The sequence below is a fragment of the Larus michahellis genome, chromosome 4 (genome assembly GCF_964199755.1).
Source record: "Larus michahellis chromosome 4, bLarMic1.1, whole genome shotgun sequence".
Lineage (NCBI taxonomy): Eukaryota > Metazoa > Chordata > Aves > Charadriiformes > Laridae > Larus > Larus michahellis.
Window position 1 is genome coordinate 45,788,671 of NC_133899.1, and position 19,565 is coordinate 45,808,235.

Sequence of the window (19,565 nt, forward strand, 5' to 3'; positions counted from 1 at the left end):
GCATAGTTAGTCTCTTGCTACATTCCCAAAGTCTTTGCTAAGGTCAAACGGGCCCTGTAAATTAACAGGACATGTGCAAGTTTAGGTTAAAACTTACCTGTAGGGTCAATATTGATCTTACCTGAGATTTTTATAAATGAGATGATTAAAACACTGGTGTGTCAGAGTTGAGAAACGTGAAGGAGGTCTGCTGAACTTCCTTTCCCATCCTTGAGACCTTATGGGTAGGTGACGACTGACAGCTGCACAACTATTGGTAATGTGGTGGTGTAACATTCAGTCCCCCGCTAAGAAGCATTTGAAATACTACTTCCAAAGACAAAACATCAGATTCACTTTTCAATATATCATCAGGAATGCTGGACACACCGGTAGATAGTATCAGCACTTGCGGATCTTCTAGCTGCTGACTGCAAAAACTGGCTGGTACCCTTCTTTAGCTTGTTGTGCCTCCTGCGTTCCTCATGTCTGCAAGCCGAAGGCTCCATTAAGGAGGTTCAGGTTTTCGCTTCTTGGACAGCAAGAGCCCAGTTGCTGCTAGAATCCTGGATTAGGGCATGGCACACTTGCTTCTTTCTCTGTTACGCTACATCTCAGTGTCTTTTTGGCAGATAAAACAAGGGTGTGTGCTGCTCTCTCTTCTAGCCCATCTGTTTCAGAACATCTTAATTCTTCTTAAGATCAAGGAAATTCCCTTTTCTGTTGTTCTTGCAGAGCACACCTGCTCTGCACCTTGTGCTCTGACTACTAGGACAACCTTACACAGAAGTGACTTAATGCTATTTGCGTCGTTGTTTGACGTGGAACCATCTTATCATGTGTATCTCCTAGTCTTCTCTGACGTAGTGGATCATCCCACCTACCACAGGTTCTGGGAGAGAACACGGGGTACGCAGAAGTTACAGGATACCTGAACACTGGTGTGAAATGGGAAGGGAAGGTTTGGTCAGTGGGTGGCATCTGCTGGGGCAAGACAGTCTGACATGTTTGCAGCGAGCGACCACACAAAGCCTGTGTCCTCTGGCCATACCGGTAGGCAGTCTTCTACGTTTCACATGTTTTTATGTACTGTACTACTCATCCTATGTCCACAAAGGGTGCTGCATCTTTTCATAGGTGTATTGCTTAACTACTTTAAATGTAATGTCTCTTTGCTAATTTTCTAAAGGTTCGAACAGCAGTCTTACACAAACAGTGGTGTGAGGGCTTTTTATTTTTGTTCTATTTATAGTATTAGGTCTTCAGATATTTTTTTTGTATCTCAGTAAGTAGCCCTGTGGAGATTTCAAAAGGCTTTGAAGATAGATTGGTAACGATCTTAATAAAGAGCGTTTAGTACGAAAAGGCCAGTACCAACTGAGCAAATGTGTGAGGACAGTGTTTGGGTCCTTTAAACAACTCGCATTTCGTGAAGCATGCGAGTGGCAGTGAAGACAGCTGCAGATCCCACAAAATAGTTAAAGATGGCATGTGTGCGGAAGTGTGCAACTCGGGCTTTGCCCACCCAGTCCACTTGCACGTATTCAATGTGCCTCTAACGCTGCCTTTAATTCAGTGTCCTGTAAGAACTTGAACGTGTATGCTAAATATTAGAACAGCTGTGTTCAAAAATAGACTGTTTCTACCCCCCTACCCCCCCCACCAATGTTGAACTTGATTTTCTTCTGACGCGATCACAAGACTGCTGCTGCAGTAGGGGCTTAATGCTATTTACGTCGTCATTTGACATAGCAACATCTCTCAGGGGATTTTTAAACAATGCAGCTGTTCAGGAGAGATGAAGAGGTTGAGGGTGGGGAGGGGGGAAAAGGAGGAGAAATAATTTCATCTGCCATTAGGGCTATGGGAGGGGGGAGGGGAGGCAGCCAGCAAACCAGTGAGTTCAGGAGATTCATGATTCTGCATGAATGGACGGCAGGATCATGGGAGTCGCGGCTTTCCCTTGAATGGGAAGGAGCATCATGGGAATCTGGCTGTTTCTAATCTTTTTGTGAATGATTCTTTTCCTTTAACATGGCACTGCTTTTGTGAATGGCTGTGGGGGCAAAGTGCTGCAAAATCCTTCTCCAGCTGTATACAGGTTCCTGAAGGAGCACTGGGGTGGGACTCAGGTGCAGCAAAACCGAGATGCTGCGATATTAAGCTACTGTTCTGCTCTTTCGAAGTCTGAGAGGACATTGTGCTGATCTTAATTCGATGTAATTAATTGAGCTTGATGGAAGCAGAATTGCCTTTTATGTGAAGTATTTTTAATACTTGCCTTCTTTTTCTATTTCAAAATGTAGTTGACTGCATGTATTTTTCCTGTTCTGTTAAGGATGGAGATGACAGCATATCAGAACGTTTTTGGGATGATTAAACTTGAAGTTCTGCTCTTGTTCACCCACACGTTCCCTTTTTGATTTATGTTCAAAATACTAAATATTCAAAAAGTTTTCTGGCACCAGAAGTGAGAATGGAAACAGAGGGCAATAAAGAATTGTTTTGCTTGGTCTGAAGCGATTTATTTACCATTTGGCTTAAGTTGGAAAAAAGCGTTCTGCTCAAGTTGCACTTGAACGCCATTGTGTACGTGCATTTTCAGATTTCTACCTTTTTTTTTTTACTAGGTGCAAACCCGTATAACTCATTTCCTTGCCATCTTCACCGTCCCTAACAAAAAAAATGCTGGATCATTTAAGAGTTTACGTTCTCACCAGAAGTACCTTAATGTTGCAAACTTCTTGTGTGGTTATGTTAAAAGTCAAAGATTCCTATTGCGGAGGGTCAAAATGTTAATGTGTGGTATTAGCTACTTACCATAATGTTTTCTTAAAAACATAATGACTGAAATATTCTTCATATCTCATAATTCAGCTATTTTAAACTTTAACTTTTAAAAACATTTTTTTTTCTTTAGAGGAGAATTACAAAGTGGAAACAAAAGTCATTGTGGCAGACTTTGGAGAGAGAGAAGATATTTACAGTAGAATCAAAGCAGGATTGGAAGGCCTGGAGATCGGTGTTTTAGGTTTGTATCTGATCTAAATCTTTCATAGTGGTGTTCCGTCTTGACATGCCGACTAACTTTTTCCCATATTGGAGTTTACTGAAACCAATTCACAAAAGCTGATGTTTGCCTGACTAAAACTCTGTTGCTGCATGCTCGGTATGTGTTGTAACTTCCTGTTGGTACACTGCACGAGATGGTGCCTGCACGTGTGCTTAGGTTACAGGAATTGTGATGCTTATTGAAGGTTTTCAATGTGTTATTCTGCGATTGTTAAATGCTCTTTAGCTTGTGACTGCGTGCACAGTGACTTGACCTAATGCTGTCTTAAAACCAAAGCAGGCTCCATGTACTTAGATTCAGCTTAGCGGTAGAGTCCTGTGGGAGAACCATTAACTTTTAATTATGGAGCTGTTGAAATTTAATCATTACAACATAGCATCAAGCAACTGGTTCCTGCTTCAAAAGTCTGAAGTGTGTTCTGGTCATGTTGGTTCTTTTGCTGGTAGCAACACAACGTTGCCCGAGTATGGTCCGGGATATTGCAGGAGTGTGGGTGGTGTGGTAGTCCTTGAAAAAACACAGCGACCCATCCAGTTACTTTGTCAGCTGTAGAACTAAGGTGATTTCAAGAAGGTGTTTATCACAACTTAAGAAGAGTTTAAACATAACAGCAGTCTACCGGAATCTTTTCTCAACGGTGGTGTAAAGGCAGTTTCTTATCAGTTTTCTGATTCTTTCCTTGGAAGCACATACACCCGTGCCTATCCTGTACTTTTACAGTTACTCAATATGGGGATGAGAGCCTGCGGTGGTTAAACGTAAGGCATGAAATTTCATAAAGTCGCATGACTTGGACATCTACTGGTATATGCCATTTGATAAACTGCTTCTCAATGCAAAATTAGTTTTACTAACCTGAAGTGCAGTAATTAGAGCTAGAATTTTCTTTTTAAAAGAAGCGTATTTCAAAATAAACTTGTTACACACATGATGATATACGATACGAACTTTGTTGCTAATAGATGGATCTTGTTGTATGATGTCTGCAAATAATCCCCAAGAAAATAGAGTACATAAAAACTCAGTTTAAAAAAACAACATTAAAGGATAAAGCCCAGAATGTTCCCTGATACTTCTCACAGATTTGAGTACATGCAACTTGTGACATGCAATATTTAATTGCTATGAAAATTCAAATCCCTTGGAGTAGCTGCAACTGCCAACAATGTGTTTTGTGCAGAGTAGTCTTTGCAAAGCTGTGGATGCTGTGTTTCTTGTTTCTAAAGGAAATAAGTTCCAAAGAAACTTTGACGATTAAAATTAATGTCTGTTCTAATATCTCCTGTCAAAATCAACGCAGGGAATGTAAGGCTTGCAAGCTGCCTGTCACGTAGCACTTGCTGCAGAATAGTGTATCACTTCAATGTCTCAAAACACCATCAGACCTTTTACTGTGTGAGGTATGTGTCCGCACTGGAAGGGGTTCTATTATTTCTTAGGCTGTGATAAGGTTATGGTGATGCACAAAATCATGACAATCTGGCTCTCTATAGTCTTGATCAAAGTGGATGCCAAAGCAGTGAATGTGTCTCAAATTTTGTATAAGCTTATTACAGGAAAACAAGCACGTTCCTCAGACAGAGCCCGGTTCTTGCTTTTATTTGCATGAGCACCTTGACTAAAAACACGGTAAAAATAGCAACTAAATGCTCTGGAGTTGTGTATTCTCTCGCTGAGTTCCTCCACTTTTTTTTTTTTTTTCCTTGCAACCATTGCCAGTGCAGGTTTACAGAAATCTCTCTTCTAACTAATCACTAGCAGTTTTAGTAAATCCCGTGCTTGGGCTCATCAGATTACACGATATCTAGGTTTTTTTCTTTTCCCCAGATATAGCTGTATTAATAGAAACCACTTGCCAGTGTAATTTTTCAATACAGATCATGGCTACTCCAGAAAGACCGCATCTTAATTTATTTTTTTATGGCAATTAATTTATACTTCAGTGCCTTATATTTTAAATTCTGTAGCATTTGTTGTAATCTGGAATATAGCTTTTGCTGATCTGCGTTTTTGATGTTTGCATGAGGGGAAAACATGGGTTTAAATGAGAACAGCCATAAGGATTGAATTCTCAGGTTTCAGTATATTTTCTTCTTTCAGGTCTCGTCTGGTACGGTAGGCGTGAGAGGCGTTGGTAGCACGGCACAGTTGCCAGTGATCGATGCTGATTATTTTTTAGCCTTATACTTAGAGACACGGGAGTCTCCACATACACTGCTCAAGATAGAGCTTCTGATTATATAGTTGCAGAGAGTCTAACTAAAGTACTTACAGATTGAAATCCCTGTAAACTTCTTATTTGGAAGCTTCTTCTCACCCACGTACGAAGGCTAAAAGAGTTTGCATAATGTTTTGCTGTGTGTTCAAAACAGCGTCTGTCAGTGACTTCGAACATGTGCTAGCTACAGCAATATGTTAAACAAGCAGAGGTGGGAAATCTTTCTTTTGCTGTTCTTAAATCGCTGCGATTCTCGGAAGGCATTTTAGCTGGACAGTATCTTACCCTGTTGTTTCGATAGGTAAAATATGCCTGTACAAAGTGAAAACTAATTTCGTTAATGTTCTCTTCCAAACTGCAGCAAAGTACGGTCTGATAGAAAATGATTGCTGAAAGGGGAAGGGTACAAAAGCGGGGCCCAGTTTGCAGTAAGGGGTGTGAATTTTGTGCTGTTGTCTCTGTAGCAGGAATCACATAAATATTCTAAACTTGGAGAGAATAACAAGGTTAGTCCCCAAAAACCCTGCCACAGTTCATAGCCAAAATCCATTCCAGAGAGATGGACTGAAAAATTGTTTATTTTAGGATGAAAAGGAAAAAATCTGGCTTGCTCTCGCAATAGCAAGATTAGACCTTCTTCCTTTTCAAAACTTTTCTCTCTTTCTAAACATAGCAAATGTCTGCTGGGAATTTGCCCAGCTCCCGGTTCTCTTCAATTCCTGTATTTTTAAAGGTTATCTAAAAGTTAAAAATTTGAAACACACAACATGACTAGCGAACAAAGGGTTTCCATAAATACACAGAGATCTGGGCTACAAGAGCTGTCATTCAGTGGAATCTCTGAATGAAGTTTGTGCACTTTGCCAGAATCTCTCCTGCGTATTTCCTGCGTGTCCTGCATCCCTGTTCGCACTTCAGTATCTTTCAGGTTGGATGTTAAAATGATAGCTTTTGGCACAGGTGTAGGGGCTATTTTATTTAAAAAAAAAAAAAAGGCATCGGTGCCTTTTGACGGTGTTTCTTCCCCCCTGGAGGTGCGCAGTGCCATTGAGCATACAAAGCACTTTGGGATTCTCTGGGGTGTAAGACACTATATAAATGTAAAATGTTGCCACAGCAACCAAATGTCACACGATTCACTTGCGTAAGATGAACAACAGATACTTAGGAGACGGAGATCCCATTTGCTTGCCTTTTTTTTTTTTTTTTTCTCTCCATATCAATATGCTTTATTAAGTTTGAAGCAGCCGAGGCTGCAGAGCGGCGTTGTTTTCTGACGGTATTATAAGTTTTCCCCTACTTGTGTTGGGGAAAATGGATATTGGCTTCATGTCTGAGAATAAAACCTTGCTAGTGTTGGGGGGGGGGGGGGGGGGGGGATAATAAATTGGGTTTAAGTAATTAATACGTTCTCTCGGTTAATTCTAAACGCTGCCACGGGGGAAAGATTTTGCAGATGTAACGAGTCCCTGAGTGGGCAGCGACAGCAAACCAGAAACCCTCATTCTACAGGCAGATAATGCCCGTGGAAAGGGGGGGGCGCGGGGAGCTCGCCCCGCCGCCGCTGCCCCCCGCCCCGAGCCCGCCCGGCGCTGCTGCGGGCGCGGCCGCCGCCGCCCGGCCTCTGCCGCCACCTGCCGACGGACCGACACACGCACCGAGCGGCGACAGACCGACACACGCACCGACCGACCGACCGACGGACACCCCCCTCCGCTCCCGGCCGCCGGCCCGTCGCTTTCCCCCGCGGGAGTTGCTGGGCTGAGGCGGGTCACGGTGCCTGTCCCCAAGCCCGATGGGTGACCCCCAGCCCTCGGGACGCCCGGGGAAGGGAGCGACTGGCCGGAGGAGTGTTGGGGAGACTTACCAGGACGCTCTCTTGTATTTTATTTCACTTATTTAGCTATCAAAAAAAAAAACCAAAACCAAAAAAAAACCGTTAAAACAGTTTCACTGAATGTGCCCCTGCCGGACACTGAGAGCGTTTCTTTGGCTCGAAACTCCCTTTCTGTGACTGCGCCTCCCTGTTGCAGCAATGTCGCTCGTACACTTCTGACATTTCTAAAAGAGGAAACGTTCTCCCCCCGCGCTGTGGAAGGCGCGTACAATGTGCTAAATATGCCAGCTTTTGAACAATTGGAGAATTAGCATTTACATGTCCAAAAGGCCTTGCGTATTCGCTCTCACGTTCCACTTGTGTGTGCACAAGTATATTTATCATAGAATCATAGAATGGTTAGAGTTCAAAGGGACCTTAAAGATCATCTAGTTCCAACCCCCCTGCCATGGGCCGGGACACCTCCCTCTAGAGGAAATTACAGTTTACAGCTTAATATTTACAGTTAAGGAAACTTGGCTAAAGGGGTTAGAATGTTTTAAATGCTACATTTTAAGAGTATCGAAAACTGTCATTAATCAGAGCATTAGAAATTAGAGGGCATCCAAGCAATCTAATTAAAACTTCATGCTTTCATTTCAGTTAACAATGTGGGAATTTCATACATTTATCCTGAATATTTTCTTGATGTTCCAGACCTGGATAAAGTAAGTGCTTTTACGTTACCTTCTAGTGTTCTCATTTTTAGTACTAAATGCTTAATGAATATGGCAAAAAGTATTTAGGTTTGGTTAAGGTACTCATATAACAAGGTTTTCTGATTAGAATTAAGGGTTCAAAAAGCTAAGAGATTTACATAAGCAAGGTAACACAGTTCAGGTGATGGTTTTTGTGTTGTTTTCGACTTACACTCGTCCCTGCTTCTTCATTTCATATTTCTATTTCAGAGAGATGGTCTGGGGTCAGTATCTGAATTCCACTCCTGTCTGTGGTCTCAACTGGCAGCTCTTCTTGAGCTGCTTTAGCTTGTGGGGAGGAGGTTCTTAAGTGACTGAAGGAAAGGGAGGCAGGTGACTTCATGAATGGAAGCTGCGTATTCCATTGCACTGTTATGAAACTTAAATACGATAGTTCTAGACATTTTGTAACTGTAACATAGCGACAGTCTTGGTTGCGTGAGTACTTTGAAAACTCTGACTATGAACACTTCCACCAGTGCATGATTTTGTTTCCAAAACCCCTGCCGCTAACTCTATCGATAAACATATCTGGGTTTTGTTGCACCTTCAATTAAGCTTCATAATATTTATATCTATTCATGTCTAAAATTGCAGAATTTATTAAAGTTCATAAGTATTGCAAATAGCGTTAGGAAATGCAGTGTCAATGTGATACATCTGTGTTGTTCTTTATTGGTATGAGTCCCTAATCAGAAATAAAACATGAACAAGAACAATTTGCAGACTTTGCTTTGGAAGTCTGTCGCTGCTCCTGATACTTAAGCAGGAAGGCAAGGAGTGAAGGTGATGTATAAGTGTGTAAGGATGAATTTACCCTGTCACTTATAACCCAGAGGGTGTGTAAATATTGATCAAATAACTTGAAACACCAAAACCCAAAACTTTTGTTTTCTTGCAGACCATTGACAAAATGATCAACATTAACATCATGGCTGTTTGTAAGGTAAGTGCCCTGTTACCAACACTTGTTCCTGATGTCTTAATTCAAAACCAATAAGCAATTAAAATTCAGTTGTCTGAAGCAAGTACTTTCACCTGTTGGGCCACAGGTTCATTTTTTCATCTTGTAGTAACCCAGAGGTTATGATTGTTGTATCAGACTGTTGTGGTGGTTGTGTGAAATACCACTTGTTGCAAAGATACCTATTAGCTATTTAAAAGAGAAAAGTATGTACACAAAACAACACTTAATGCTTGTCATTTTAGTCCTTCTTGTAGATCATTTATTCTTTTCCACCTGTATCTGTGTTTCCTGGGGCAGGCAACCTTTCTCTCTGTGTACCTAAGGCTTTTTGTACACTGTAGTGAGAAAGCACTTAAATATTTTCTGCAAAATAGGAGCAAGAAGGAAAACCAAGTCACGGAAGTGTTCGCTAACTTTTGAAGTAAAATTATCTTCTCCTTTTGATATTTAGACTGAAGCCTTTACTGGGAAGAAATCAACCTCGACTTCAGGCTAAAACATATGGCTGCTCTCTTATTTATTAATATGAGGCCCATTCAAAAACCAGATTTTTGTCCTGGCATTTCAAAGCTTAAAATGGGCAACAGTAACAGCAGTAACATGTGTCTTACACGACACAAATAGTTGATGTGAGTCCTGAAGAAACTCCTTGTGATTATTCACTGCTAAACCTTAACTTTCTCTTCTTATGCATAACAAAACCTGTATCTCCAGTAGCTGAGAGTTAACCTTTTGCTGCAAAGCCAAAATAGTAGGTGTTTCAAAGTTGGCTTGAAAGATCTGACTTTCTTGCAGCTGTTCTGCTTAGGTTAAGTACTAAATTAATCTAGTACGGTGCTCTCAGGGAGTCTGAACCGTAGGTGTTTTGTTTCCATGTGAGGAGGCACAGAGCATCTTAAAACAATGCTTCTGTAAGATTTTCACACCTTATTAAAACATAGGCAAACAGTGAAAATGCAACCCTTGCGTGACTGAATGGGATTGGTAATGTCAGCTTGCTGCTGCTAACTCTCGCTTTTTTGTGTGCGTGTTTTATTTGACGTCTTAGAACTGCTTGTTGCAGAGTTAGGAAAGCTACAACAGTGAGTCTTCAGACATTTTCACCTGGAAAATTACTGCTAACCTGACGAGCACTGATTTTTAGTTGACCGAGGATTGTGGGCCCATGGTGCCCTGTTGCACTCCTGCAAGACTTTCGTCAGGGAAGTCAGTTATTAATGGGAACCTCTGAAAGTTTCTCTTATGGAAGTCATTTAGCAGACTTTTTTTAATGTTAGCATGGCTACAGCGGGCGTAAATGTGAAGAAGTGTTGTAATGCATAGACCTCTTAGCTAGAGATTAGTGTAATCAGTAGAGTGCTTCTGCTGAGGTGTGACATCTGTGCTGTGCCAGCAGAGGGAGTGCACTATTCAGTGATTAAAGAATTTGGGGTGTCAGTCTTCCTAGGAGCATTATAGGAAGCAGAGGAGCATCCTAGGAACTAGAATAGAAAAGTTACAGGTGAACTACTTTAATATGTATTTCTGAAGATGGTTGGTTAGAATAATAGTTGAGGTCTACTTTAACTCGGTATATGCCTAAAAATCCAGAGATGCAGCCAGACTATATTGCTTTCCAGAATAAACTAGGGCTGTTTTGTGGCTTGAGTCTTCGTGTTTATGATCAGCGGTGGTCAACAATTTAACAAAATTCTCCTACGGTTTCTTGTAAACTTTGCATTGTGTCAGCCTCTTCACATTCTAACGTGCTTGTTTTCACGCATATAAAAACTTCGTGAGTATCCACTTGCTGTGTGTTAATAGTGTTTTTCTTGCCGTTTGAAAACTTTTTTCTTGAGTGTGAACAGCTCCTGCTACTGGGTATAATCAGAGTTTGAGCATAAGCTTCCAGGCTTGAAAATGTTTCCTCCTGCATGAGCCTGTTGTGTAATTAAACAGTAGGCATGCCAGATGCTTACTGTTTTGGGGAGAGGAGCAGATTAGAGATATGTACCATCTGTAAGTCATTTTTTCAGGAGAACCCATAGAACTAGAGAGTCACGGTAGGAAAAAGTAATTTTAGGAAAAGTCTGTATGTCCTTTCACTTAGGTTTTTGGCACATACTCCCATGAATATTTACTTCAGTGTTTTAGCTTGATATTGTCTCTTATCCAGGGCTATAAGTGCATTTAAAACAAATAAAATATTATCCCTTCTTGCCTGATTAAAAACATGAAGTTTAGTATGGTAGAGAGTCCCAAGTTCTTAAGGAGGTGAAGGTCTGCTGAAAAGGTGAAGGTACAGGGGAGACAAAGTGTGTTTTGCCGGTACCCGTTCAGGCTCTGCTCACAGTATCTCCAGATCTTCATCGGAGGTATCGCATAACATGTCTGCTGTTGTATTCTGGAGTGTTGCCATCCACTTGCTTGCCTTTGGGACAGAACTTCCTCAGTGCCTAAAAGTATTTCCTGTCTTCTCGGTAATCTGAACCTTGTGCCATCAGCAACACCTCTGTTGGACACCATAACTCTTCCGGCACACATGTCAAATAACTTCGTTTCAGTTCTGGCTGAAACACTCCTTAAGCTTGAGGTGGGAAAGTCAAAAGATATTCAGCAGAGTTTGATTCTGCAGAAACATTAAGGTGTGTTTTGTTGCCACAAGTGTAGGCATTTTTGAAGGACAACGCTCATCCTTTACCTTTTGACCCGTCTTTTTCTGTGGTAGGCAGCTCACTGGATTTCCTAGGGGATATGCAGCATGTAGGAAGGCATGGTACGCTGAGAGATACTTTTCCCAACCATAAGGGATCTAATACTGAAATTTTCTATAATGTTTGAGAATTTGTTTCCCATCAGAGCTTTTAAACATGTTTCTTTCCCAAATCCTATTCCATGCTGTCTGCCCCTGTCGTGTCCTTAGAGCAGTGTTGGGTTAGGCCACCCGTGAACCCCACAGTCATGCAATTTTGGGGCTCAATCAGTCTGGCATGAAGAATTGTGGTTACTGTGATCTACCTTCACAGCACCCTGTGCACCACTGAAGGCAAGCTACATAAAACTATGTAAAACATGTTGGAAATTTCACATCTTGTAAAATACTGGTTAAAAAACCCCAATCAAACACCATCCTGTCCCCCGCCCCCACCACAGTAGGTTCTTTTTAAGCTCTCTGGAAAACATCACATTTTTATAGTGATGTGCAGTGCAGGAGTTACTCCATTTTTCATATAATGTATAAAGTAAGAAGTGCCTTGGGTCTTGATGATGCCATAAATAGAATTGATGACTTTTTGTGTTTGGTCTTTTCTTGGGAAAGCTTGAGACTTAGTGCAGCCGTATACAAGGATTGAGTTGACAGATACATGCGGAAGAAGACGGGGTAGTATGCAAAGTTCCATGGTTCCTGTCACAATCTCATCTCAAGCTTCTGGAGCGATTTAAAAAGCAGAACTTTTCTTGAATGATCGTTGGTGGCAGTTTAGGTAACATGGGTTTGCCATTATAATTTTTTGATGTCTCATTGCATTTTGAGACACAAAATAAACATATTTCTGACATTGAATAAAATAACAGGTCAAAAGTCCTGGGTTTTTTCACTAGCCAACAAGTGTTGAAGAGCCAAAATTATAATTGCTCTATATAGTTTTCATCTATAGTTCCTTTGTATCAACTGTATCTTCTTGTGTCAATTCACCTTTGTATGCTACATCCTTTGACTTCACCTGGAAAAACAGTTAAACTTGATTTGGCATTAATGTACTGAAAGCCAAGGATGCCAGACTTGCTGTCCAGTGAAAAAAGCAGGTAGGTAATGAGCATAACGAATAGTTTCCCATACTTCAGGGAGCCCTTCTTTCTCCTTTGGAAGCTGCGAGAGATACTTAGTATGTGAGGAAGAGCAAGTCTGCTATTTCTGTTTGCAGCGTCGCAATATGCTAATTGCATTGGGAGTGAGGCATAAACTTGTGTTCTCTTGAAAAACGAGTAGGACTAAATAGTTGAGGGAGTGCTGGCTTAGCGGTTGATTAAGCAGGGAGCTGAATTGGTTTGCAAGCTATTATGTTGTGGGGGAATGTAAATTTTAGGCTTGCAGGCCAGGCTCCGGTTGGAAATTGGCATTAACAGAGGAAGGGGGAGAGTAAATTACATATATGTATGTGCCTTGGTGTCTGTGCTAATCTTCGCTTTGATCACCTTACTGTTGTTTTCTACTGAGTGTCAAATACAAAGGGATAATAGGCCTACAAGATCGAGATTTTTTTTATCATCACTGTATTTGAGAAGGTGAAGTCTTAATTTGCTTAAGACTTCAAAATATATAAATACTCTGCATTGAACTGAGAGATCTAGTGTCAGCTGCCCACTTAATGGAAGAGGAGTGAGAGGTGAATTATACTGGGTTGTGAATCCCAGGCCAGAGAAGGGAACAACTACAAAGTCTGAAACTCTGAGTTTCGGGGAAAAAAACAACCCCCAAAAAACTAGCAAAACCCACAACAGATATAAAATTGAAAGGGAGAGAAGAAGGTAGAATACTTGAGAAAGCAGGGAAAATACTCTTTTGCAGACCTGTGCATAGAAAGAAGAAAAGCCTGGGGAGCAATGATCCTGAAAAGACAGTGGGAATGACGTCGCGCTCTCTCGTGAGTGTTCAGATGGGCCGGTGCAGCCTAATACCCTGTCTGTAAAGGTACCTTAGCAGAAATCAGATGATAGTTGCTTGTGCCCTGCTAGAACCCTATGTTCATTTTTATATTTGCTGTGTCTTGGGAGAGGATCACAGTAGGTGGAACACAGTTCTGAGGGTAGTGGCGACACTGACTTGTGAGAAGAGATCACTCTGTGTGCGTGTATTCCAGTCTAGTCAAGAGGTGTCTTTACACTTATGTTCAAAGTCATCATCAAAGGGAGGGATGATGATTTAGCCAAGTACATAATACAAGTTTATAACAGAGAGGGACAGTTGCCAACGCTTGGAAGAGGAGCAAGTGTTCTGTGAAGGTGGTCATGAATATCATTCAGATGGTCTAGAGGGAGAAATTAGATGCTGCGGTTTCCCACCTTGCTGACTTTGAACCTGAGAGCATGATACACAGGAAGCTGGAACAAGGGAAATGTGGCTGTGATAAGTACTTTTCAGCAATAATCAGTGAAGCACTTGGGATTTTTCTTCAAAGTACAAGTCACTTGGGGAAACTTAGGAACTCATGGAGTTCTGTGGTTTTTTGTAGATTCAGGGTTGGGACAAATACGTATTCCACATCTTGAAAAGAGAAAGTTCAGCCTTATTTGAGTAGGCTTTTGCCTATGTAAAGCCGAGGAGGGGAGGAGAAGATGCTTACTTTGAGAGCTTTCCCTTGTAAACTGGACTCTAAAAGCTTGTGGCTCTAAATAGGGAAAACTCTCTCAAATGTTGCTCAAAGGAAAGCCACTGACAATGAAGGGGACTCGCAGCATGTTCAAATTGTAGTTCCTTTTGTATGTCCCGTGCCCCTTTCTGGTCACTGACGTTGCCACATGGGTTATTGCATGATTTTCTGTTGAATTGACATCAGGTTTACTTGCCAATTTTTTTCAAATATAAAACATACTCGTTCAGTTTAGGGTATGAGCCGCATTAAGAATTTATTGTTTCAAAAGAGATACATTATAAAAACTTAATAGTAGATGAAGAGAATGGGTCTCATGATCAATTTGACTGTCAGTGCACGAGTACAATTCCTTAGTTCTTTCAGGGCAAGGTCTGCAGGTGAGAGTTACATAGGCACAGTGTCAGTTAACTATTTGTCATAGTGCATTTCTGAACTCGTGTGAATCCTCTGCCCAGGCACTATGAATTATCTTAGGGTAGCAATGATGGTTTTTACACGGGTGGGTGCACCACAAGGAATTGCCGATCATTAAGAAGTTATGTTGCTTTGAGTCGTTATAATTTCACCCCAGACTTGTGAATGAGAACTGAAGGAAGCTTCTTAGCTGCATAACAAAGTAGAAAAGTTGTCTAAGTGCTCTAGCTTCATCCTTTGCTGTCCTTGCATAGGCTTAATTACAGATCACTGTACCTTTTGGAAGTGGAAAGAGTGACTTGCAGTCATAACATCTTACCAAAGAATGATTTATCTCTGAATATACAACTATGGTATTAGGTTTCTGGCTTAGGATAACAATTATGTGGCCCATAATTTGTGAAGGATGACTTTGAATATTTACCTTGGCTTTTCTTACTGTATTTTAGCAGTCTGAGTGAATATCACTACATTCAGAACTTCACAAATTATTATTCTTTCCCTAAGATCTACTCCTGAGCTATTGCTTGGATTGGAGTGAGAAAGGGCTACAACTCAGTGATCACTGAGACTTTTTTTTTTTTTTCTAAATAGGAAGCACTGGAAATACATGGTTTTAACTTCTGACTCTTTGTTAGTCCCCTAATATGAGCATTCTAGTGTAGCACCTGTTTTAGAACATAAATCTAGCCACGTGGCTGTGCATTTTTGTGCCTGCAAGTAGAAATCTCCGCTTCTTTAGACTAAAAGTGGTGTTCGTGTTCCCAAAATTAAAAGGTAGAAGACAGGTCTGATGAGGAATAGTGGACAATACAACCAGTGCTTGCCAGGCGTGTAATAAATGCAGTTGCAGATAAAACCAATATCAAGAAATGATAGCTGCCTCTAAAAGGTTAACGAAATGATCTGTAATGAATCTCTGCCCTAAGTTAGGCATTTGCTGGGCACATTCTGGAACTTAGGAGCTCTGGAGGGTTAAGTGTGAAAAAAGTTGACTTAAAAAATAAAAATAAAATGCAGCCCTCCAAACCAAAGGAACTATACCCCAAACTCTGTGGTAGCATTATGCGTATATGTGAAATAATTGTAAAACAAACAAGCAAAAAGCCCTCAACAACTGCTGCTTTGTGGTTGTGTGCTAAGCTGCCAGACTATATGAAATATAAAATTAACAACCTCTGATGGCAAGGAGGCTGTCCTGAGCAAATATTTCGGGCACACACACACGCACGCACGTTCTCACTCTGCTCTAATGCACACTTTCAGAAAGAAAAACCAGGCTTTTTTTGAGCTGGCAGTTTTTGCATCGCCTAGTGTCTGGCTACTCTGTCTGAAATTTCCTGAGCCATCAGAGTCTTGGGAACGTTCACATTTTCAACTGCTGCATTGGCGTTTGTCTGGAAGGTAGTATTTGTTCTGAAAAACGGTTATGTGAAGGAAGCCTAAGTGAGTTCAGTAACCTGTAACTGAAGGCACTCCTCTTAGGGCAGCTCCCAGCCTCTCCTTTAGCTTGCCTGCCACTTTCTTCTTCCTTTCGTAGATTGCCTCCAGAGAAAGAAACACTGTCACGGAGTTCTCCGGCATCCTACATGCTAATTCCTACAGACTCAGAATTTCAAGGTTTTGGCATTTGTGAAATACACCCCATTACAGAACTAGCTGTCTCTAAATAAGACCTAGCCAAAATTTGGATTATTAATCTGGGAGATATTTATTCAGTTCTAGATGTTTGTTGCTGAGCTGCCTATTTCATAATGGCATGTCTGAGAATGTTGCCACTGAAGACAAGAGTGTTAACTGGTTTGGCTATTTTGGATAAAGATTATGCAAGCATGTATGGACACTTATTGGTGTCCATAGAAAACTACTTTTCTGCTATAGGTTGTTTTATTAGAATTAATGCTGGGAATATCTTACGTGTGTGTACAATGTATAAATTTGCCAGCCCTGAATAGGGCTGCAGAATGCCCTGCCAGCATTTTTCCAATAGTGCTCTTGCGCTGCTGGAACAGTCTGAGCGTGGACTTGGCTGGGTGAGGTGAGACTGACTCAGAGAGATGCCTTCTGTTATTTTATTCTTTAAAAAAAATGGTATTTTTTCTGTACATAAAGATACTGAATATTCATATATCTCTCTTTCACACAACACAAGATGTAAAAAATATAGATAGGAAAAACAGTTTTGCCCGATTTCACAGATTTTGGAAATTCCCTCAAAATATTGATTTTTAATGGGAACAAATGGAAGTGATGTGGAGTATGAAATGCAGTTTTGCCATCAGTGTTTTTCTGTGGAGGGAAAGAAAAACCCTGATTGCCTGTCCAGCTGAACTTTAGAAACAGACTATTTAACACAGCTGGCGGTGAGAGACTTCTTGATTTCCGCCTGCATTGTGGACCTATTGTAATATCTCAGCTGCCAATGGCTTCATAGTTTTGAAATTTATATAAGTGAAACAATTATTGTCGTATATTTTTCTGTCCTCTCATTTGGATATCAATAGTAACCAGCAGGTTCGTGGTACGCTGTTAGAGCCGCTTGGTGGGTTGCAGTTCAGATTTAGACCCTGAATGCATTTGAGTGGATTTATGACAAAGTTTCAAACGTGGGGTCCCCTCTGCATTACAACGGGAGAGTCTGTACTGGTTTTTCAGACCATTTGTGGGTTGCCTAAGGAAAGGCAATTGCAGTCCACATCCGTGTGTCAATCTGTGGAGTGATATGCAGCATTACACTGTCTTTAGAGGCAAGAAACAGTATGCTGCTTTTTGCCACGGTATCTGTGGGAGAGAGCATAAAGCTTGCACCAAGATAAAAGATCTGCTAGTCTTGAACTAGTCTTAAAATCAGCCCAAGTCATTCTTTATCCTTTACTATTAAAACAAACAGTTGTTTCCACATCTCTTCTGAAGCATTAGTGTACGAAAGAAAAAGCTCATGTGTACTTAGACTATAAAGTCTAAGTTAGAGGGTTTTTTTTTTTGAAGTTGCATCTGCTGAGCTTGGTGATGTTTACCAACTCTGAATACTTAGTTTGACTTCTGGGGCAGTGCTGAGAGTTAAGTAATGTCAACAGCCGACTTCATGAAAGTTAAGGTCTGTTCAGCTCCTGCCTGTACAGTCCCTTATCGAAGCTGTCATGCAGCACGGCTGATGGCAGGATCTATTCTAAGTGAGAAATGCCAATAAAATACAAAACACAGTCCTTCCCTACCATTTTCTTTGTGTCAGCTGCAATCAACTGAAATCTTGTTTTCTTTTGTGATTTTTCTCCTTTGTTACTGAAAGGGCATTTTTATAATTAAAAATGAAAACAAACAACCCGCCCCCCAAACCAGATTTAGTCATATGTAAGGGCTAACGAAGTGGTGATAGTAATATGAATAGCTTGCTACACTAAGATTTGTTTCTTTGTAATAAAAGTGCTTACAGGTGTTTTGTGCTCCTGTATATGCCAATTTCTTTTTTGTGTGTGTGTTTCCTCCCATACTACTCAAATGCTTTATGCTTTAAGCTATCAACGTAATTTGGTATCAGTGGGAGTACCATTACATCTTGATGCCATTAGTATTTTATTACACCCTTCTCACTGGCATTCTCGAACTTTTTTGGAACACCTTTTAAAGATGTGAGAAGTGGTAACAATTTATATTTCTTGTCTGCTTTGTCTTTGGTGTCACTGACATGACACTTATTAACAGGGTTGGTTGGGGGCAGGGTATTATTTGGCACAAGCTGAACTTTGGCAACATTATTTCTTAAAGGGAGAAATTTTGGATTTAAATCATATTGTAGGATGGTAGTAATTAGTAGTAGGAAAATTAGCTATTTCACACTAATTAAAAATTTGTCAAAGTTTGGATCAATACTTGATTTGTTTCCCTTGTCAGAGCTACTCTGCCTGTGACTGGGAAGTTTGTTTTAGGATTACTGCCCTGGAGAATCCTTCAACCAGGTTGTAAATAGATTGTTCAGAGTCATAACGAAGGCAGGAGCTTCTGGAGCAGCGGGGAGGTTTGCCAGGCTACTTTCCGCATGGAGATATAGGTTTTTCACTGTGAAAACATCTATGTAATCAGCAAAAAATCTTTTGGTGTCTTAAACGTTTTCTGTAGGTAACATAAGGCAGGAAACTTATCTTCACTAGTGCTTTCCAGTGCTCTTGCTGCTCCACAATTTATTTTTAACTTAAAATCAGTAGTTCAGTAAGCCTAGTTAAAATGCATTGGATATTGTCTTGAGTCTTGGCATGGGTAGTAAATTTAGTCGGTCTTGAGGAAGACAGCTGCTTTTTGTGGGGACAGAAAGGTCATACGTGTTACCGTAGTACTCTGGTTCTTTAATGTTCTTTAGAGGCCATGGATGCTGCAGGGCGGTGAAGACATTTTTTTATTTACTCTGATTGTACTTAGGCTACTAGCTGGATAGGTTCACCAGATTCAGTGCACACACTACTTGACAGAGCCAAGTTATCCAGGTAGAATAAAAATAAACTGCCTACGCAAAGTATGGTCTCTGCTTCCCTGATCCTTGGTTGAGGTGGAGGGGGTGGCAGCTGCTTCTGGGAGGAAGGGAGGCTTCCCTCGGTCGCTGGCTGTCTGGTGTCTGCATTCTCAGCCATCACGAATGTTTTCTTTTTGCAGATGACACGATTGGTGCTGCCCGGCATGCTGGAAAGGTGAGTCACACTAACACTATCCAGACAAAGTCATCATTATTTATAGGGGAGAATCCTTTCTTGAAAAATTCATTACTGTGACTAATCAGCCTAGTCTCCATGTTTTAATGGCAGAGTAATGCCGGGTGAGTCACGCTGATGGTGCATGAATCATCAGACGGTGGAAGCCTTTTCCACTCGATTCCCTTTTTATTTTTCCTCTCCCTTCTCCACTGTTGTGGTGATTCCTTTTAGAACAGAATTAAAAAGCCCGTCTGACTCATCAGCACTAACTCAACAACCTGCTATTCTGAGGGGGTGGTTACAG

The 19,565-nt window shown here is 41.0% G+C and overlaps 1 protein-coding gene across 1 annotated transcript in view; it reads left to right on the plus strand.

The window, feature by feature from the left end:
• Nucleotides 1-19,565, plus strand: part of HSD17B12 (hydroxysteroid 17-beta dehydrogenase 12) — a 91,021-nt gene that overhangs the window by 53,270 nt on the left and 18,186 nt on the right. Inside the window, 4 exon segments of the mRNA XM_074584317.1 lie at nt 2,900-3,010; nt 7,750-7,814; nt 8,746-8,790; nt 19,224-19,258. Coding sequence (XP_074440418.1) covers nt 2,900-3,010; nt 7,750-7,814; nt 8,746-8,790; nt 19,224-19,258 — 256 coding nt within the window.